The sequence below is a fragment of the Sceloporus undulatus genome, chromosome 4 (assembly GCF_019175285.1).
Source record: "Sceloporus undulatus isolate JIND9_A2432 ecotype Alabama chromosome 4, SceUnd_v1.1, whole genome shotgun sequence".
Taxonomy (NCBI): Eukaryota; Metazoa; Chordata; class Lepidosauria; order Squamata; family Phrynosomatidae; genus Sceloporus; species Sceloporus undulatus.
In genome coordinates, this window is record NC_056525.1 from 184,348,237 (window position 1) to 184,371,306 (window position 23,070).

The 23,070-nt window shown below is 38.0% G+C and overlaps 1 protein-coding gene across 2 annotated transcripts in view; it reads right to left on the reverse strand.

Annotated features, from left to right (window-relative positions):
- Window positions 1-23,070, reverse strand: part of DOK6 (docking protein 6) — a 299,546-nt gene that overhangs the window by 131,134 nt on the left and 145,342 nt on the right. For both annotated transcript variants that reach the window (XM_042463443.1, XM_042463442.1), the window contains one exon: window positions 13,250-13,364. In XM_042463443.1, coding sequence (XP_042319377.1) covers window positions 13,250-13,364 — 115 coding nt within the window. The remainder of the gene's footprint in view (window positions 1-13,249; window positions 13,365-23,070) is intronic.

The window sequence follows — 23,070 nt, forward strand, 5'->3', positions numbered from 1 at the left end:
TGTGTGATACTGAATTATTTCCTGGAACAGTTGTTCTTGTTAGGCACCTTCAATTCAATTCTGAACTATGACCTTATCATAGGTTTTTCTAGGCAAGATTTATTCCAAGGTTTGTTGTTACCTTCATCTTAGGCTCAGAGTGTGTGACATACTCTAAACCAGCAACTGAGATTTCAGCAACTCAGTCAGCAACTGAGGGGGTATTCAGACTCTGGTCTTCCAGGGTCCTAGATCAACAACAGCACCACTAGACTACACAGGTTCTCATGGAGAGGTAAAGCTGTAATTTTATCTTCAGTTAAAACTCTTGGAGATTGTGGTCACAAACTCTGAAGAGGCCACAGTAAGCAAGGTTCTGCTCCATTATGCAGAAGCCCTTTTCTGTTGGGTTTGTTTTGGGTTGCCTCTTAGACTACAGGGGTCTCACAGTATACTTGACCCATCCAGTTCTTAATCCCTTATCATGACTCTGTGTGTGTGTGTGTGTGTGTGTGCCTTCAAGTTACCCCATGGATTCCATAAGTTTTTCTTAGGCAAGGAATACTCAGAGGTGGTTTTGCCAGCTCCTTCCTCTGAACTATAGCAAGGTATATTCACTGGCAGTCTCTAAGCAGTAATCAGGGCTGACCCTGCTGAGCTTCCATCATCAGCTGGGATCTGATGTCTTTAGAGTATTATGACTAGGATGCCATAATATCTGTGAAGATTCAAATCATTACAGCTTGAGCCCTCTTTTGTACTTTTTTACTGTTAAGTTTGTCAATAAAGTTCCCTCTTTTTAGTATACAATCATAAGTATCTATGTACCATGAAGTCATATCTATCATTGCAGACACAAGTACAATAACAGATAATGCAATATTCTGGTGGCTATAACTTTTAGGCTAAATTGAACATATGACACATAGGTATAGTTAGGAATGCCATTTAACATCTGAATTTTAACATTTTATAGTAATATCCTGATGGTTTTAATAATTTCTCAGGACATAAATATAAATCTGGTCATTTGTAAGCATACATACATCTAAGATCACCAGAGGATATTTACTGGACAGTCACCCACCAGAGCTGTCTTCTATATCCAAATAAATGGGGAAACCCCACATTTGTGTGCCATTAAAACATGAGCCAGAGAACAACTTCAGAAGCTTGCAACGATATCTTTGTATTTTGTAAAACATTCTGATCTGCCAAGATAAATTAGTATTTGAAGTCAAAAAACTTAACATGTACTAACATCACTAGACATAATTGTATCAGGCTGCCAGTGGATATCTTGAATGTGCAACATATGTCAAAGATTGACAAACTACGAGTTTGTGACTTAAATGTGTTAGTGCTGAGCTAATAACTTGCCTACAAATTTGTATTCTACCAACAGTGGAGATACAATGGAATAACAATAAACAGCTCTAGACTGGAGGTCCATGTTCATTTCCCTGGAATGTATGATAGCTCTTAGGGAGAATTTGTGAAAATGTAAGCCATATCATAGGATTACATGAGCTGTGCAACTCCAAACCTCCTGTGAGAATAATGCACATTTAGAGACAGTGTACAAAAATGACATTAATTTATTTATGGAATTTGTGCTATTGACAGATGATGTATGAGCTGCTGGTCAAGAGAGATTTCAATGAATAACATGGTAATTTACTGTATCTAACCTGAAAAAATAGGTCTATTTTTCATTCTGTTTTCTGTCATTGTTTGGTCTCACTTCCATTTGGCTATTCCATTTGTACTTGCAGCTGTATTTATTTATTTATTTATTTAGCTGTAAATAGATTGATCAGCTGAAATGCTGGATCCCTTCCTGGATGAAAATCTCTTTATACGTAAAGCCGCAGCAGGGTGAGAAAAGTCAGCTTTTTGCCAGCACAAAAAGAAGTGGCAATTTGTTGCTTCTTTTTGGGCCAGAAAAAAGGCAGACTTGGACGACGGTGTGCAGTTGCTGCAGCCCCAATCCAACTTTCTCAGGGGCGGCTTCAAGCAATCTGTTTTGCCCCACTTGAATCTCAGAGTGGTTCTAAGAATGGCAATTATAAGTTCCATGCAAAGAAGTCTTGCCATTATGACTCTGTTAGATTCCAGTTAAATAATAAAAAAGAAAGGATTAAGACTATAGCTGCAATCATTCATACATGTATTGCAAACATAAATGTTTTGATTCTCTCATGAGATGTACAAACAGATAGAAACACTTGACATATAACAGGAAAACAATTAATAGTTAAACAATACAGTTCATGCAGAGCTTGAAAAGTTTTAAAAACCTTGTTACAATAACTTGGCCCCCCAAGTACTTGGTAACCATTACAGTTACATTTTTTAAATTCTTTAAAAATTTAGGTTTTTAAAAAGCTTTTTGAAAAATAAGTTTCAAATTATTATTTAAAATTATTTTAAAAAATTAGTTTTAATTGTTTTCCCATTCAAAATGTAAATAACATTTAAGCTACCTTTTAGCAGGGCAAATCAGAATCCTACAAGCCACTGGCTTGTGGTACAAAGTAAACATAAGTAGTAAGATAAAAGAAATCCTGCAACTGAAAAATGAAAATGATTACATTTATACAGTGTGCCCGCGTCATATGTGGACGCACCATACGCAGCTTTCAGAATATGCTGAAAGCCGCTAGGGAGCCCGCGGGAGCACATGGGGCAGTGTGTCCCTTTAAGAATAATGGGGTGCGCACCTGTGGTGCGCACATGCCGCTGCACCATCATGCCACTGCGCCATGCACGAGCCCCATTATTTTCAATGGGGCTCGAGCATACATGGTTTTTTTTACACGGGGGTCCGGAACAGATCCCCTGCGTAAAAAAAGGGTGAACTGTACCACAGAATAAATGCAGTTCTTTATGTTATATTAGAGGCAAAATATTACTTAATGAGCAGAGCCAGCTTGAGTGGAGGAAGAGGGAGGACTCCAAGGACCCACCCACCCCCAGGACTCACAGCAGCTCCAGCAGCCAGGCAAGGCCTTAAAACCCTGCCTGAGAAGTTCACTCAGAGATAGAGACTGTGCAAGAGGAGGGATTAAACTCCCCTGAAGGCACCAAACTCTCCTCTCTATTTTTTTTTTGATGGGATGTTGAAATAATCAGGAAATAGTAAAGTAAAGTAACTTACTACCAAGATAATAAATAACAGTTAAGTTATCTACTAATTAGTAGGAAATAAGGAATTCAGGAAACTTGTCTTTCCTTTTTCTCTTTTCTTCCCCAAAGAAAAAAAACTATTTGTATCTCCCCTTTCTCCTCTTCCTCCCCCCTTCTCTTCGTAAAATAGTGTGATTATGGCAGATAATAACAATTTAGAGGAAACAAAGGCCTCTATTCCATCTAATTCAGCAATGTACTCTGACCAATTAAGAGTAAGAGAGACTCATACCTACTTATTAGAGGAAATAAAGAAAATTAGCTCAGATCTAAAAACAGAAATAGCAGCTAAGATCAAGGAGGAAATAAATTGCTTAAGAGAAGAGATTAAAATGGATATACAAAAAGAATTGAGTATTTTTAAAGATAGCATGACAAAAATTACTGGAGAAGTCAAATCACTTAATTAAAAAATCACTGAGATTCAAGAGAAAACGGAGGTATTAGAAAAGAAAGTAGAAACCTCAGAAGAGAAACAAACCCAAGATGAATATTACAAAGCTAATTTAGAATTACGACTACAAAGAAAGGCAATAAAACTAAGAGGTCTAAGTGAACAATTGAATGAAAACTTAACAACAAGAATTATTTCAGAATTAGCTCACTTTATTGACTGGTCAGAGGATCAGTTAGACTCAGAGGTGGATAAATTGTACAGGGTGGACTCATGGGCTGCCAAAATAATAAACTCCCGCGAGACATTATGGTTTTTTTTGTCAGGGAAAGGGTGAGAGATTTAATATTAGAAATAAGCCAAAATAAGAAATTTGAATTGGAAGGTAATGAGATTAAGATATTTAGGGCAATCCCAGCACAAATATTGAGGAAAAGGAGGGACTACACAAAAAGGAATGACTTTTAAGTAATTTGTTATTTGTAATGAGTTAGTTCCAAGATCTGAATTTACTTGATAAGGCCACTTTCTAGCCATGAATACAGAAAGGAAGTGCCCAAACACAAGAACCCATACCAAGCAAGATCATGACAAACTGAAATACCTAAAACAAATAATTGAAACATTATGCAATATATTTAACATGTATGAAAAGATAATAACCAATCTGATAATATCAACAACATACAAATGTATACACAAATGTTAAAAAACTACAAAATTGCAAGTCATAATATGGATTATAGAAACACTTCAACTATTAACATAATTTGCGAGGACACATGGTAACTAATATCTACAGTACTTAAATACAATCTATGAATGCTAGCAAAGTTTCACAAGCTATTTAAACAAACAGCTTCTACAGATAACATGGAAATAATCTTCAACGATCACCAAAATGGTGGGCTAGAAGGTCTAACTGGTAATCTAATTGCTAGCCTGCTTAATCATGTTGTTTGGAGAGGTCATGCATTGTCAGAGTGTAGAATCTGTTGTGATTCTTTGGGCTCATTCCCACTGCGAAAAAAAAAGCAAATTTCTGATAGAATTATATGACCGTTGTTCCAATTTGAAAATGGTTCTGATCCTGGTGCAATCCATTGCAATTGCAATGAAGCGAGGCAAACGCAACCCCCCCCCCATAAAAATGCTTTTTCAGAGAGTAGTTTGAAAGTGGTTCTTTTGAAAAGAATTGATTCAGCAGAGTGTTCAGCAAGTGGGAATGGCAGATTGGAATCTTATCATTCTGGAGGGGGAGGGACTAATGGCAGAGGGGTGCTTACCATCCCTCTCCAGTTCTTTGAAAATGTCACATACCCCAGTGTTGCCTTTTTACTTGTGACCTATGGTTTTTTCTTTTCTTTTCAATAGAATTAATTGATGCATCAATTAGTTGCTTGCAAGTAGTTGCTATACCATTATATCGATGCATCAATTAATTCTATAAAAATAAAGTGCTGTGTCCCCATCCACCTCCTCCTCCCAGGTCTCTTCCTTCTCCCCTCAAGTCCCTGCCCCCGGGTCCCTCCCTCCCTCCCTTCCTTTCCCAGCTGGCCCTTTCTTCTGCCGAGAAGAAAGGGAGCTATGTCACTGTTCGGTTCAGCTGGGGGAAAGGGCATACCTGGCCTATGCCTCCCTTTCCCCTAGCTGAACCAGAGGGACAGTGACATGGGTCCCTTTCTCCTCAGCAGAAGAAAGGGACAGTTGGGAAAGAGGGGGAGGAAGGAAGGGACCCGGGAGGAGGAGGAAGGGCCTCCAGGAAGAGGGCTTTTCCTGCCAGGAGCTCCAGTCTGGGGCACTCTGGGGGACCAGCATCCAAATCCCCAGGTGGGCTACAGAAATCCACTGGGTGAGCTTGGGCAGGTCACACTCTCTCAGCCTCAAAGGAAGAGAAGGGCATACCTTCTCTGGGAAATCTTGTCCCCTCTCCCAAAAAAACAACAACAACAACAAACCATCAAAAAGTTCCCAATCTGGGGTTCCCTGGGCTTCTACTTACGTAACAGATGGCGCAAAGATGACTGGCATGCATTTTGAAGTAGGGTAACTAATGGGGACGAAAATCATGCCAAAAAAAAAAAAAAGAAAAAAAAAAGAAGTGATTACACAGGGCTAATGAAAAGATCGACTTTCATAGTGGGGACAATGCCTCAAGTGAATCAATTCAGTGATTTAAAGCAAAAGTGAATCACCAATCTATTTAAGTGATAAATTGGAATGGCCACTTTGTATTCTATCATATGGATCATTTATCAGCCTTGGAGCAAGAGATCAGTATTACTTTGAGATCAACTCAAATAAGAGTTGGAAAACTCTTCCACACCTGCAGTATTTACAAATGTTATCACCAATCAAACGGCTTGAACCACAGCAGCTTACTAAAGCTGCCCCCCCCCTTTTTTTTTTTTTTACTATTTGGGCACATATGCAAAGGATTACAGTTTGTGTTGACTGAATTCATTAAATATTCATGGTTATATTTCAAAATATATTATTAGTCTTAATCTGTTTTCCTTATCATGATCACACAAAGGCCTTGTAAAAACATAATCTTAAAACAAGCTGGTTACCCTAAGAAATTGGCAAGTACCATATGCCAAATTCATAGACAACCACAGAAATCCAGAATCATCTCAAAAGTATATATGTCATCTTAAGTCATAGCCCTCCAGGCTTAGTGCCTGACCCTATCAAGGATGGATCAGGCTGACTTGCTCAGCTTTCCAAACTCATTAACTGAACAGAAAAATATCCACTCATTTAAAGCAAATGACAGTTCTTGCCCAGAGAGTAGTGTGAGCCAAATAAGGGACTACAGCGTGGGATACTTTTACCTCTCACAATATAATATTACTTCCATACTCTGGTGGCTGGGGTTGGGGGGGTTGCATCTCATATGGATCACAACCCTTGTGTAATTGTCTGCCACAACCTAATTACAGTATAAAACAAAGTTCCCCATCTACAACAATCTATTGATGTCTTTATCTAAAAACATTATTATTTTAAGGGCCACATCCAAAGGCTAATTAAAAAGAGAGGTAGAAAAAAATGAAGAAATAGGAGGAATTATGCATTTAACTTTCCATTGATAAAAAAAAGATTGTATCAATCAAATATTGGATTCAGTTGTGCTCCAAGAATAAATAAATATCTAGTAAAAGTACTATATCTTACACACAAAACGAAGAGAATCACTATGATTTCTTTGATATATAGTTAACATATGTCAAGTCTTTTTGAAAACCAAACACATTGTTTTTTGTGGGTTTTTCGGACTATGTGGCCATGTTCTAGATGAGTTTCTTCCTGACGTTTCGCCAGCATCTGTGGCTGGCATCTTCTCTGAAGATACCAGCCACAGATGCTGGCAAAACATCAGGAAGAAACTCTTCTAGAACATGGCCACAAAGCGTGAAAAACCCACAAAAAACTATGGATGCCAGCCATGAAAGCCTTCGACTTCACAAACACATTGTCATTCATGCATTTCTGGGCAAGCTGTGTCAGGGGAATTTGTAGTTTATTTGAATTCTAAGTGCCAACCAGAGTCAAGCTTTTCTTAGCTAATTCCATGGCTAGTAATACATTGTCACTACTGCAAAGTTACTAATGGTTGTATTTCACCCATTTCCCAGTGAATGCACTGCTAGTCCCTGGATTACTAGGGCACTTTTCTTTACGTCAGGTTGATAAACATTGAATATTTTGGAATCACAAGATACGAAGAATTATACACAATTGTTTGTGGGTTTGGATGGAATATGCTGCTTTATTTAAGTTCGAATGTCTGACAAAATTGCTAATCAATTCTAACATATTTCTATTGTCTTGCAGTTAGGGTCAAAATATACTCAAAAATGGCTTGGTAAGTTTTGTAAAATTTGAGAGCTTTAAGAAAGGGCAAATATATAAATAAATAAATGATATGCCTCACCACAAGGAATGTTCTAGCTGGGAGAAATTGTTTTTAAAAGTCAGCTTTGGAAACCTTTTCCAAACTTTTTCTGAAGACACTTAAGAAAATAAACAATTTGTCTATCGCATAAATGAATAAAATGTTATGTTTTTAAAACTTTAACATAGCTAAGGACTTTAACAACTTTAACTTTTTTAACAGAGCTTTTCGATCATGTGAAATGAACTAAAGAGGTTCTGCACTAAGTACTTCTGTCTATGGTTACTCCTTCACAGAATCTAACTTCTGCCTCATCGTGGTGGGAGCTGACTGTGGATTATCAAAGCATAAACTCTGGCAGGTGCTACCAAACAGGTAAGTTTTTCCTTGGTGCCAAACTGTATGCTTGCCATCTGAGGACCACTCTAGCTAGCTATGAAGGGATTCTCCCATCAGAAGGTTGGCCACTAGGTGAAAAATTGGTCACCACAGTGATGTGGAATAACTGCAGTCTGCACAAGTAGATACGCTACCTGCAATGATGAATGATGATACATGGTCCAATGGATATAGATTTTGGCTGTTTTGATGCCATGGTTTTGGGATTCAGTGATCTCCCAAGCTTTTGGAGCCTACTGATCATGCCTTGGTTGTGACCTATTGGATTATAGGTTTGCCTTCGCTTTGTTAGTTCTATTATTTTAATTATGTTGATTATTTTATTATTTATATTGTTGTTTTCACATTGCTTTTAAGAGTGAGACCTTTCCATCCACCCTGAAACCTTTGGACACAGGGCCAAGATAGGAATATTCAAATAAATAAACACATTAATAGTTGAATACTGTATGTCAAATTTGTGAGAAAACTAATTCATTTACACCAGTGAGCAACAGGTTTCATAAAAACCAGCAGAATGCTGGTGGCAAACTTGTATCATATGATGATGATCATCATCATCATGAGAGAGCCCTGGTGGCACAGTGGTTAAATGCCAGTACTGCAACCAAGTTGTGAGTTCAATTCCAGCAAGGAGTTCCAAGGTTGATTCAACCTGGCATTTTTCTGAGGTCACTAAAATGAGTACCTAGCTTGTTAGGGGCAATTTGCTTGTATGTTGTAAACTGCTTAGAGACTTCTTAGTTCAGTACAAAGCAATATAGCACTGTAGCTGCTATTGCTATCTTCATCACCACCATTTTATTCACATGTTGTGCCTTTCCCCTAACAATGGAATGCAAGGCAGACAGTATGCTAAAGTATGCAGAAACATCAGTAAAAATATCTATACTAACATTATTGTTTTTTTTTAATTAATCTATAGAGTTAAAACCATTTAAAAATCATTGAAAGACAGAATGGTAGAAAGTCAACAAAACAAAAAGTATAAAAAGCAAGAGTCCTAAAATAATAATAAATAATAATAAAATTTTTATTTATATGCCGCCCTTCCTCCGATCAGGGTGGCTCACAACAAATTAAAATGCAATCAATAATACATCAACTACAAACATGTTAAAATACACATAAAAATACACCCTAAAACAAACCAACAGTAAAAGCCCCATAGCCCAACCTCTTGGCCACGAAAGAGGAGGGCTCTTGGACTGATACAAATTGTAAATATGTATAGACAGACTTGCAGATTCTATTTACAATTAATACAACTTGCTCATTTAAACCCAGTAACTGTATCTCATCTCTTATTTACTAGGTGTGGATGCAAAACCATCACCCATGTAAAGGAGTTTCTCTCTTTTGTCTAACCAGAGTACTTGGGGGCTGAGACAGATGGGCAGAGAAACACCAGCCCTTTTGGCTGTGCAGGATTACTGCAGCAACCAAATGGCAAGGTACCGCTGCGCAGCAAAAGAGGAGCCACCTAGAGCGGCTCCTTTTTTGTGACGTCATAAGGGCTGCAATGCAGCCCTATGATGGCGCTTCCTCTAGAAGACGTGTGGGCACTCAGACGCCCAGACGTCATAGACACACACCCTTTGTGGGTGGTGCCACACAATTATGGCACCGCCCACATGTAGTAGGGCTCAGGACCGTGCGGTTGGTGTGTGGTCCTGAGCCCTACTATTGCCGCCAATAGTTACCTTATTATGGATTGCACTTGTGTTTTCTCTAGAATATAGCCTTTTGGTGATGTCACAAAGTAGCCCTCAAGTTTGCTTTCACTGGTTGGCAGACATATTTGTGTATAATTTAATTTTGCAGTTTGCATCTGTTTTGTTTTTTTTAATCTTAGAGTCACTGAATGTGATTATAAATTCTGGTGGTAGCATAGCTTGATGTGTTTTCTTTGTGTTTTACTTGTATATACATTTTTGTTACTCTTTCATTCTGTTTGCCCTTGCCTATGTAAAACCAGTTCCTTGAAAACTGGATAGGAAAGTAGTTTTCTGAAAGCCATTACACCATAAAGATAATTATATTAATTTAGCTACATTTAACTAATTGCGTAAAAGTGGTGATTTAATCCTTTATGTAACCTGGGTAACCAAATGAACTGTAGTTCAGATATTATTTCCAGCAGGATCATCATATAAATCATATTATTATTATCAGCTACAAGCAACTCTGACTGAAAAATTGCAAACTTATTGCAATGCTACAAGAATTTAATGAAACAGCATTGGGTAGTATGTATCCCTGGCTGCATTATTTCTTCTTGAGAGTCCATGAACTCAACTCATGTGTGAATATATATATATAATCAACAAAGATTTACTTTATTTGCTCTCACAATTGTGCCTTATGGGAGTTAGGACAATCTAGCCCATTGGGATCACTTTGACAACATAGTGTTTGCTACTTAGATGGCTTAATTCCCCAGCCGTTTATATCTGTAAGATTTACTTTGGCTTTGCAAAATGATCTGCCATTTTCTTCTCTGGATGATATTTTTCAAAGTGAAATCATCAATGCATGGAGGCAGGAACTGAAAAATACTTTACTTCTCCTATCTAAAAAGTTATAAAAGAAGCATAAGATTTATTCTTAAAATGTTTGCTTTGCTTAATTTCCTTAATTGATGAATGAAAAAAAAAACCCACCCAAATCTCAGTTTCACATCTGTAGCTTTTTTTTGTTTGTCTAAAGAGGAGAACTTTAAAGGAAAGCTAGTATTCTAAGCAAGAAATCTTACATTAACAAAAGAATACCTTGTATATGAAAGCATCTTCCTTCAGGCATTCATTAGGAGTAGCTTCAAAGTTACAAAACCAGCGTAAGGGCCAAAGCAGACCAGCAAAAAAGTCATTTTTGGGATGGCATGGGGGGTGTGGTGTACACACGGTGCATGCTCCAACATGTGACAAAAATTTAAAATAGTTGGAAAATTTTATATTATTAATATATTTTTCAAAAATGCAAATAATAAAGGAGTATATTGGAAGTGCTCAATTTATCTATGGAATTCACACTCTTATATTACTAGAGTCCGGGATTGCTCAATAAGCTGAAGATCATAGAATCGTAGAATCATAGAGTTGGAAAAGACCACAAGGGCCATCCAGTCCAACCCCCTGCCATGCAGGAAATCACACTCAAAGCATCCCCGACAGGTGGCCATCCAGCCTCTGCTTAAAGACCTCCAAGGAGGGAGACTCCACTACACTCCGAGGGAGTTTGTTCCACTGTCAAACAGTTCCTCCTAATGTTGAGGTGGAATCTCTTTTCCTGTAGCTTGCATCCAGTGTTCTGGGTCCTGTTCTCTGGAGTAGCAGAATAAAAACTTGCTCCTTCCTCAATATGACATCCCTTCAAATATTTAAACAGGGCTGTCATATCACCTCTTAACCTTCTCTTCTCCAGGCTAAATATACCCAGCTCCCTGAGTCTTTCCTCATAGGGCATGGTTTCCAGATCCTTCACTATTTTAGTCGCCCTCCTTTGGACACGCTCTAGTTTCTCAACATCCCTTTTGAATTGTGGTGCCCAGAACTGGACACAATATTCCAGGTGGGGTCTGACCAAAGCAGAATAGAGTGGCACTAATACTTCCCTTGATCTAGATGCTATACTTTTATTGATGCAGCCTAAATTTGCACTGGCCCTTTTAGCTGCTGCATCGCACTGTTGACTCATGTTCAACTTGTGGTCTACTTGGACTCCCAGATCCCTTTCACATGTAGTCTCGTTCAGCCAGGTGTTCCCCATCCTATATCTGTGCATTTCATTTTTCCACACTAAGTGCAGTACCTTACATTTCTCCATGTTGAATTTCATTTTGTTAGCTTTGGTCCAGCTTTCTAGTCTATTCAGTTCATTTTGAATTTTGTTCCTGTCCTCTGGAGTGTTAGCTATTCCTCCTAATTTGGTGCCATCTGCAAATTTGATAATTCTGTCATCCAAGTCATTGATAAAGATGTTGAATAGCACTGGGCCCAGGACAGAACCCTGTGGGACCCCACTGGTCACTTCTCTCCAGGACGAAAAGAAGCCATTATTAGGCATCCTTTGGGTTCGGCCAGTCAACCAATTACAAATCCATGTAACAGTTACTTTGTCTAGCCACATTTTACTAGCTTGGGATGGGAGAACAGACAGAATAAAGGATGTACAGTGGACCCTTGATATCCCCTGGGGTTTGATTCCAGGACTTTTCATGGATACCAAAATCTATGGATGGTCAAATCCCATTAAATACAATGGCATAGTAAAATATTGTCCGTTATATAAAATGGCAAAATCAAGGTTTTATATATATATATATATATATATATATATATATATATATATATTCAAGCCATGCATGGTTGAATCCGTGGATGCAGAATCTGTGGATACGGAAGGCCAACTGTACCACTTTACACAGCATATTCCTCAAGATATGGTGATTGCTACCACCAAAATATACATGGAAGAGAAAGCTATCCATAACCAATGTGAATAATATAGCTGCAATATACAACTACTAAATCAGCGGCCCCATGCCTCAAAATACCAACTGCTGAAGAGGACTAAAAAGTAAAGGCTATTTGGTCTTGTGTCTTCCTCATGCACTTCTCAGAGGACACTTGTTGAGCATGGTGGCAATCAGGATGCTGAAGTAGACAGACCTTTGGTCTGACTGAGTAAGGCTCTCCTTATATTATTAACTAATATGTAGACATTGTGGTAAAGATTAAAAGAAAATAATTACAACACTAAATCTGCATCTCAATGACATTAATTAGTTCTATAAAATAATGAATATTTAAAATAAAAAATGCTACTCTCCTCAATGGCAAATGACTTCATGAACCGTAAACAGTAGCTCTATTTAAACTTTATTCATGTTATTGAACAGCTAATCTAACCATGAATCATTTGAAGCTGAAGTTCAATGCATCCTGGAATTTTAGTTGTTCTTTCCTGCTCTTTCACAGTGACAGGATTATTACTATCCTAGCAAATGCCTATAGCAATACTTGGCAAATAAACGAGAATTCACATCACCGCTTGTCTTAATAACATCCCATAGGCATTGTTTACTCAATTCTGGAATTTTAGCTGAAAGCCTCAAGAGTCTTCTATCCATCCAGGGGCCAAACCATGACAGAGGCAAATAATAAACAAAGATCAAAACTAGTCCTTTAAAAAGACACAGAACAGACACAGGCACACACAAACACCCCCCCCCCCCCCCCCAGCTCTGCATGCTAAAAAAAGATATGATGGCACTTTCCCATTAAGATAAGGCACTCTGTTTAACTGTTGTATCTTAATCCATCTGAAGCTTTGTTTCATAAGCAGCTCAATTTACTCAAGCTGAAGATGCAGTAATAATTGCTTACCTGACTCACAGGCAAATGTCTTTGACGTCTCATCATGAAAGATAATTGCTACTGCATGCTTCTTTGTCTCCCGAGGCAGTCTAGTTATGTTTTTGATGTTGTGCAGCTCAGTTACCTTAAAAGAAGAGATATAGAATGCAGTCTAGTTTATAAATAGTCGGACAAAAAGATAACCTCCCCCAAATGTTTCATTCTACTATAGCCACCCCAATGGAACTGCCTTAATTAAGTTGATAAAGAAATGTTTCTGTTCACACACAAAAGTGTGCGTGCATGCACATGTGTGCAAACAATTATGCAAACTCGCCACAGGATTGCAGAATTGCTCGCAGAATAGCTATTCTGTCACACATGATTTATTTAGCTTTTTTATACTTTATGAGAATCTCAGACAGAAAAATCAGCCATTGTATTTTCAAGTGCCTTGGCTTTGTGACTAATACAAACTGCTTGTCTCAAGTCCCAAATTGGCAAATCTGTAGCAAAAGGAGAAGCAAATACGTTTCCATATTAAAAAAAAATGCTACAGCATCAGCAGGAAGAAATAAGTTCATCCATCATGCCAGTTTGCATCATGGACCTTTGCATTCTTGTGGTCTTCCATTTTCAAACAAATTGACAATTCTAATTGCACCGAAGCCTACATTGGAGAAAGACCAGTAAAGGAAATGCATATGTGCTGCCTTAATTTAGTGGGGTTATAAACTTAGAATGCTACTTTTTAGAGTACTCTCTTCTGCTACTTTTTCATAATGCTTAAAAAGTAACTTTTACAATGACAAAGACAAGTAACTCGTTATATTATTTGTTGCACTACTCATTATTTGTCTATAACTTTCTTGTGGTTTTAAGGCGGGGAGGAACTCCTTCAAAATGGCAAGAAAGGAGAAGAAAACTTCTCATGAAAACACCAGTGGAAACATTCCTTGTTACACCAATGAGTTCAAGAAATTGCATTACTTGGAACTCACTGCTTCCAAGCTTTGGGATAAGGAGAGCTGTTCTATGCTTGTTGTTGTTGTTCAGAATAACAAAGGTCTCCCACAAATTATTCAGCTTGTTTTAGGAATCTAAGGGGCTCTACATACCAGCACTTTGTGCCAGCGGAGCCATGGCACACTGTCCACATGCTGGATGCCGTGACTCCACCCCATCACATCATGATGCTGCATCATGGCATGGCCCTGGCGCTGCATCTAGGTGCTGCAGTGCCAAAAGTGTGTCAGAAAGCCATGCTGCGGTAGCTATGACGCCTTTTAGAGGGAGCAAAAGGAGCCGTTTTTGTGCTTGCTAGAAGCCGGATTGGTGCCACAGCATGTGGTTGCTGTAGCACCAATCCAGCCATTAACGGGGCAACTGGATGCTGCCCATCTATTCAACCCCTAATACCACAGAGACAAGAGCCTTGAAATCTCAATAGTACTTGAACACACAACTGTGTCTCCCCAGATTTTTGCCCTGAATCATCACCTTTATAGATAAAGATAGATGGAGATCGCTTCCACTGACATCATCTTCACAATTATCAGGCTCACTGCAGCCTGTCATATAGTGGTTGAATGAAGCCCAGTGATGTGAGGAAACAAGATGTGTGAGGAGAGTCTGGTCCAGACAGCCTTTTGTCTTAGTGTGATAGAGCTCTTGAGACTAATTAGCTCTTCAGGGGACTTCTGGGGTTTGATTGCACTGAGAAACCAGGCATACAGGGATGACTTCTTTGTTTAACTTCTTTGTAAGCACAATTGGACTGTCAGGTGAAGTGCTAAAATCTGAAGTAGACCCTTACCTGCACATCTACACAGAGTGTGGATGGGTGTGTTGCTTTAGAACAAATTCTAGCAGTTTCACCTCTACTAAGGACATATCTTTTGTAAAGTCACCTTCCCCAAATACTTTGGTTACTTTGAATGAGCAAAGTTCATAAAAACACACTGCTGACGGGAAAGTCTATTTTCTGTTCAGTTACAGTAAGGGCTGCAGCTAAACTCAGAGGGAACAGGGGAGTCCAAGGCAGAGTGGCAAATGATGCCATATTCCTTGTTAATCAAAATGCCCTTGGTCTTTGACCCTGTGAGCCCTGGCTCCATTACATCACTGGCCAGGAACCCAATACTTCTGGGGAACAGGGTGTGATATGGGCAACCATGCCTACATACTTCCTTCACAGCAGGATCCCAGAAAGAAGGTTGAAGTTAAATCTCCTATTCCCAGATAAATGGATGAGTATAACCACAATTGAGGAACTTTAACTTCCCCATCACAGCAATAATGTTCATGATTGCTGGTTGGCAGCTGAACTAAAAGCTCTGCCTTCTCCTAGTCACTTGGATCAAGATGCTGGTGGTGAGAAGGGTATAAATGTAGCATCCTAGAATTGCCACAAGGCCCACAGGGCAAAAAGCATGGCCCACACACCTGATATATATGGTTGCAATATCAGTTCCTTAAAGGTGTTACAAGCCAGAAAGAAAACCATTTTGGCCTAGTGTAAGAACAAGCTCACACTAGTCATGGCCTATTTTCCAGGAGATAGAAACTCTAATGTGGATGGGAGATGTATGTTCAAATCCACTTGCAACAACCCCAGATTAATGAGAAAGGTCAATACAATTCCATTAGGTTTTCTCAAATGGAAAACCCTGTAATTGTATTCACTTGAAATCCCTTTCATTTGCTTTGCAGACTTCTCAACATTTGGAAGTTGTTCTCTCTACTGTATAACTTGATTATACTAAAAGGTGATATCATGAAAGCTGTAATAACAAAAGTATCATAGGTAACTGGATCATTAGCATATTAGGCCAACAGAGTCTAAAGGCAGCAATATACCATCTCACTGATATTGTAGGTTAGACTGAAAAAATAGTAATTTGCTCAAGAACACTCAAACGAGCAACACAAATTAGCAGTAATTTCAGATTAACTACTGCTTGTTGAATTAACCCAAAGCAACATTCATTACACTGAGATACTTACTCAGATTAGTTGCAAAAAGTTACAGAAACAAGATAATGCTGGTAGTACAGATTTCCAAGTGTTTTCAAAGTCTGTGTCCTTTGTACCTTAAATAATGCAATCTATTGTTTAAGTTTAATGCCACTGGCTAAAAACATCACCACTGTCATTACAAGTGCCAATTCAAGTTTTTTTGTTTTTCAGAAACTGCATTTTCTAGACTTGAAAGGGCTTTGTAGCTCTGCACTTTCTGTTGGCTTGAGCAGAAATACTGTTGGAACATGGAACTAGGGAGCCATTGTATGCTATGGAAAGATAAAGAAAGGCTAGAGTTGCCCCAGGGCAGCTACTGTTTCACAGTTTTTAAAGTAACAAAAATAATTATTCTCTTCCAAGGATGAGAGTGGAAAGAAAGTTGTAACCGCAAATGTTTTTGCTTTGGTTTACATTGGCGGAAAAGGAAGTAAATGAGTCTTTTCTTCAAAAATGGATTTCAAGAAAGCAAAGTCCTTCTTTTTCTAGTGATCCAGATGTCTCAGAGTTCCACTACATTTGTAAATGTGTTTCTAAATTGTTTTTTCCTTTTTCATTGTGTTTGTTTTCTGTCTGTCCTCTTACATATTAAATTTAGACTGAGATTCCCTCACCTCTTTATATTTTACAAATAATGAACAGCTGCTGCTGCAGCAGAAGTATTTTGAGTGTTTCTGAAGTGATATCCTCTGTCCTTCATTCAATGATAAATCACATCAGTAAATACTCTTACTCATATTCAGTAAGGTATTTGACTCTTCATATGTAACTGTGAGCATATAAGTGGCATAATATAATTTCATAAGTCTATAATTTGATCCTCCCTACGCTAAATAATATTATCTGAAGTACTGAGAAATCAAGACTATAATAGGGAAAGAAGAAAAGTCTGTCCAAATTCAAGTACAACAAGACCTTTTTCATATTTAGTAAATTTTATACTCTGCAAGTACATTATAAAATTAGAGTATACATTTAAAAAATGTAAAGAAAGGATTAACTGAGCCAGAGTGATCTCACTACAAATGCCAAGTACACAGCTCGGCTACAAATTGGGGATGAAAGAAGACACAGACAAAACAATGACAAGAGCACTGGTTATGGCTCAGAATCCAGCCATGGCTGGCAGCATTTATTTATTTCTTTTCCCTTTTGAAACAAGGCTGAAATATCTGGATCCACATCAGTCTGTTTCTAGGACACAACTGTTTGGCAGACATGGTAGTATGTAATACCAAGAGTCTTCCAACTATCCCCCTGGAGTACGGTGTGTGCCTTCAAGCTGCCTGTTGACCTATGGAGACCCCATTAATTTCATAGGTTTTTCTTAGGCAATGAATATTCAGAGGTAGTTTTACCATTTCCTTCTTCTGAAATATAGCATACAACATCTGGTATTCACTGGTAGTCTCCCATCCAAGTACTAACTAGAGCTAACATGGATTAGTTTCCACGTTCAGACAGAATCTGGTGCCATTAGGATATAGTATCGCTTTTTAAAAAGGGAAACTTTCTATGAACTAAAACACTTTTTCAAACACAAACAAGCAACTTACATTTGAAGGGGAAATGAGTGGATGTATTGATTTGTCATCAAAGGGTCCCCAGATGCATTTTAAACTTCTCTTTAATTTTAAAAGAGGAAAACAGAGAGCAGAAAAATAAAAATTGGACCATAACTTCTAAAAGTGCTAAATAGTGGTAAAGCCCATAAAGTACATCCAGATTTTTTTAAAAGGATCATTTCAGTCACAGCGATATTAGATCAATGCTCTATTAGATGGACATTTTTTAAAAAACAACTGAAAAGTTAATCTTGTAATAAATATTTTCTAAGCTTCTATTTTCAAAGTATATCAGGAGCACAAAAAGAACATCAGAAATTGAGAACTGCTATGCTGCATTTGCCCAAAGGTTCATTTACTTCTCCATTCTTTCCAGATGTCCTGGGGAACAAAGAAGCAAGATGCAATCAACCCTTTGTATCCATGGATTCAACCATCCATGGCTTGAAAATATATATTTCTTTTAAACCCAAAAATCAACCATGACTATGTCATTTGATATAAGGGACACCATTTTACTACTCTGTTGTATATAATGGGATGTGAACAACTACAGATGTTGGTATCTACAAGGAGTCCTGGAACAAAACCACAGTGTATACCAAGGGCCCACTATATACTATGACAATTGTTCCTTTTGATGTTTCAACCAGAGTTATAGTCCTGTTTCACCAGTAATGCTCCTGCTTCACCAAACTGAGATATAAAACAGTAAGAGCAAATACAAATTCTCAGTCTTTCCTACATGCTCTTGGTTTTAGGGGTTTATTCAAACACATTTTCTTTTCACATGAAAAGCAGGAGATCATTCACACTACATAATTATACTGCTATTATTCCACTTTACCATGGTTCCATCCTATGTAATCCTGGTGTTTGTGATTGACTACAGTGCTCTGGCTGAGAATTCTAAATTATCCCCCCCCCGAACTGCAGATCCCAGGATTCCATGGGTTGTAACCATGGCAATTAATGTGGGATAATAGCAGTATAATTGCATAGTGTGAATATGCTCCAGGAAACTGGATATTTTTAATACACAAGTTCACAGACCGATCTTACAAGAGCATCACACAATGTCAAATTGTAATCCTCCCATTGTTCTTCTTCCACTGCCAAATTTTTTTCCTACCACCAAAAATCCATGAAGTAAAAAAATGAGATAATAACTGCACAGTGGGCTATTTCATACTATACAATTATAGTACCGTGATATGGCAATTGAACTGCCATGGGTACACCCTATGGAATTCTGGGGATTGTAGCCTGGTGCAGGCACTAAAGTCTCACTGAGGCTGAGAATTCTACATATCCTTTCCTAAATTTCAAATCCCAGGATTCCGAAGGATGGAACCACAACAATCCATAGCACTCTAATTCCGAAGTGTGAAAGGGTCTAGTGTTCCTTCATATGAAAATGAATGGATTGGTTTATTTTGGCCACAGACCAGAACATATGCGGAAATGTCCTAAGATAACAAACTAGGATCAGATGTGATGTTCAGTTATATAAAATATTTAACCTTTATACCATTCCTTCATCAAGTCTGCAGTCTCTCACTTGGAATCAGAGATAATGGCCACTACACCTGATCAGAATTTTTGGGTGTTATCTTTATTCCTCAGATCATTAATTTTGTACTGCTTAGCCTAATGAAGAATTCCAGAGAGCACAGAAGCATGCCACTTTTGTGACTTCAGTGGTCCCAACTTACATATTCAAATTTTTACTTAAACCACAGGTTTCCATCACAGACATCATGAGATAATGTGGTTTAATGACCCTGAACAGTGTTTCTGAAGCAAGCACACATGAGAAAGAAGGACTGAATCTCATTCTTTATCCCAGCTCCAACATTTTGGTAGAAAGTTAGAAATTTTGATAGAAATTCAATAAATCAATAAATAAGGTAGGAATTTTCTCTCTGAACCAGGCCATATTATTTTTGTATGTATATAATGCTTCCTTTGTCCACTAAGCCTATCACCAATCATTTTCATTAAGTGATTTTAAGAGCAGATGAACAATTTATTTTTGTGTACTCTCTCTATTATATTTGCAATGTTAATTTTATCTAGGCAGAACCAGATTCCATCCAGATTCTTAAGACTCATGTGGGAAAGATTTCTTTTCCCTGGTCCCATCACATGCTCCTCTTTGTATTTCTCCAGTTCTGTAACCTTTCATGTGACAAAGCAATCAGTACATCAGTACACACAGTTCTCAAAGGTTGACACTACAGATTGCTACATGAGATGGACAAATTTGGATTATGTTCACAACATATTCATAATAACCTGAGGCCCAGTGAAACAAGTCACTTCTCTTCTGTGTAATAGAGTGATGTCTAAATGTACAAGCATCAGGCTGTCACAATTGCATTTTCAAGTGATCCTGTGCATTCCATTGACTTTTTAAAAGACTTCCTGCTAGGCTCCCAATATGTCTTTCCTAGACAGACATGAAAAATGCAAACTTTATCAGTATATATATGATAGGATGAAGGGTGTATGGGTGGTGGTGGTGGTTATGACTTTGCCATCCCATAAGAATCCTCTCCCAATTTTTTTTTTTTTGTCAAGCACTGCAGAGAGTAGGACACTGAAAGTTATTCACACATTTTCTGGGCTGTTATTCCCTGGCTAACTCCCTCCCAATTTCCGTGGATTCTTAGTATGTTATGAGGACTATCAGGACTCGCTTTGGGGTGAGTACTTCATTTCTCACTGCTGTAGGCAAGACCTTAGAGATACTGGTGTAAAACTTTAGCTTTTTTCACATATCTTCCATGTTGAAACAGGCGTAGTTCTCTTTAGATTGAGAGACTGATGGCTCTCTGCAGCTGATCAGATAATTTGTGCCTTTGTGGAGGTTTCTCATTTCCTTCTTGTTACTTAAGCTCCCAATTTATGAAGAATGATATAGTCCAAATAGGTAGATTTAACATCAACATTCGACATAAGACATTTTTAGTACTGGAATTTCAGGATATTTGAGATGGATTGACTACAAGTAGGCAGCTTAGTAATCTTTTAGGCAATTTCATAATGTAAACAAACTTGTATATACACACATACATAAATACTCCCCTTGGAGAGCAACACAAAATTCTTATTGTCTAGGCTCATATCTTTTCATGGCATCGAACATTATATATCATATTCATTGCAGGAAACATCTCTAAAAAGCAGCTATATTAAACATCTTACATAGCACTACAGCATAATTATCTGTGGATAAAGTCTATGTGTTGTATCTTATACCTCTAACAGGTATCCATGGAGAAAATTATACTTTTCTACAGGCTTTACAATACATTGCAGTATCTGTTATACATCTCTGTAACAAGCATTTATTTAAACAGACATGTTCATATTTAATATAGCGTATTTAATGTTTAGAGCAGAGGTTCTCTACAGTAGCAGTATTTTAAGGGTATTTAAGGGTATTTATCAGCCAGGAACAGCAGTAGTAGCAAAATAGCTGTCTGACACAGCTAGGTGTAACCTTGTTGGAGGCTGTCATAAACAGTATAAGTAGCATTTTAATAGAATCTTTAGTCTTCTGTTATCTAAAGGGAAATGTGTTTATTCATCTTGTTTTCCACAAATAAAGTGAGTTTTACTGAGTTTTAGCTGCTTTGGATCCTGTACAAGAAGAAAGACAGGATATTAACTAACTAACTAACTAAATATTGACTTTGTGTACATGGCCAATAAGTATACAGTCACATGAAAGTGTAACTGGCCATTTGTACGTGGGCACTAAGATCTAATCTCTACTGCAGAAATACTGGAGTTTTACATCGTTTTAACTGGCATGATTCAATGCTATGGAATTTTGTAGCTTTGTGACATATTTAGCCTCTGCTGCAGAGCACTCTAGTGCCACAACAAAATACACATCCCAGAATTCCATGCAATTGAGGCATGGCAGTTAAAGTGGTGTCAAACTGCATAATTTCTGCAGTGCAGATTAGACTTTAGTCCCCCCATATAGATGGCTAGTTACACTATTTGATCCAATGAGATAGGAGATCAGCAATGAACTTTGTTTATGTCAACAATCAGTTTCCTCCCCTGGAGGCAATGTAGGTCTCACCTTTTGGCTGCCTTCCATGAGATTATATCAGTCAGCTGATGGCATCAACCACTGTAGCACCTGTTATGATTTTTATTATCAGTCAGGTTGGCTCATATTTTTGTTTACAATTGAGCTGATGTTATGGCTAGAATTGGCTTGCCACTATGTTCTCAGTAACACACATTCTACTTTACACAAACTTTTCTGCATTCTGCATTACATATGCATATGTCTTGCACATGTGCCATGTGGCTTTTTACTCCATGAAGACCTTTATTTCCTTTTCACTTTCAGTACACAGGCTTCAGGGGCTTTAATATTGCAAAATAGACACTAAATATACTGAAGCTTACCACACAGTCCCCAGGGACGGGCTCAGCATGGAACGAAAGGGAGCAGGATGGCAACAGAATGGGGCAAAGGATGCATTTTATCGCACACCAGAATGCCGCCAATGCCACCAGAAATTCCCATTCCATTCCTGATCTGTCCCAGAGAAGGCAATTTTCAGGAACTGTTCAGAAGCATTCCTTAAAATCAACTCCTCTGGGACGGGTCAGGAACAGAATGGAAACTTCCAGCAGCAGCGGTGGCGTTCCGGCATGCGATAAAATGCATCCTTTGCCCCACTCTATTCCCATCCAGCTCCCTTTCATTCTGCGCTGAGCCCGTCCCTGGGGGCTGGGCGAGAAGCTTAATGGTATATCCTATAATAATGTGAATGTGGCTCCATGAATGGAAAAGTCAACACCTCCCCCTCTCCCATCCTCAGCATCACATTGGCTTCTTCGATTTACCCTGACTTTCTAAATCTCAAAAGTAACTGCAGATGTAATTTTAAAGTAATTTACTTTACTAAAGCAATTACTTTATTTAAGTAATTACAAAAGTAATCTGGGAAAATACATTTATTTTCACTGTCATAGTGTAACCACTGTTATTAAGATTATTTTTTTAAAATTGTGCAATAAATAAATAGGTTTAAAAAAATTTAGAGGAAGATATTTGCATAAAACCTGAAAAATCCCTGTTAATATGTTTCTATAAATGCCCTTAAAAATAAAAATGTTAAAAGTAACTATAAAGTGTTACTGATTACAGCAGTAGAATAACTTAATTTCCACTTGCTACATAACTTTTGGAATGCAATTTTGTTGTGTTCTTTTTACAGAGATGTAATATGA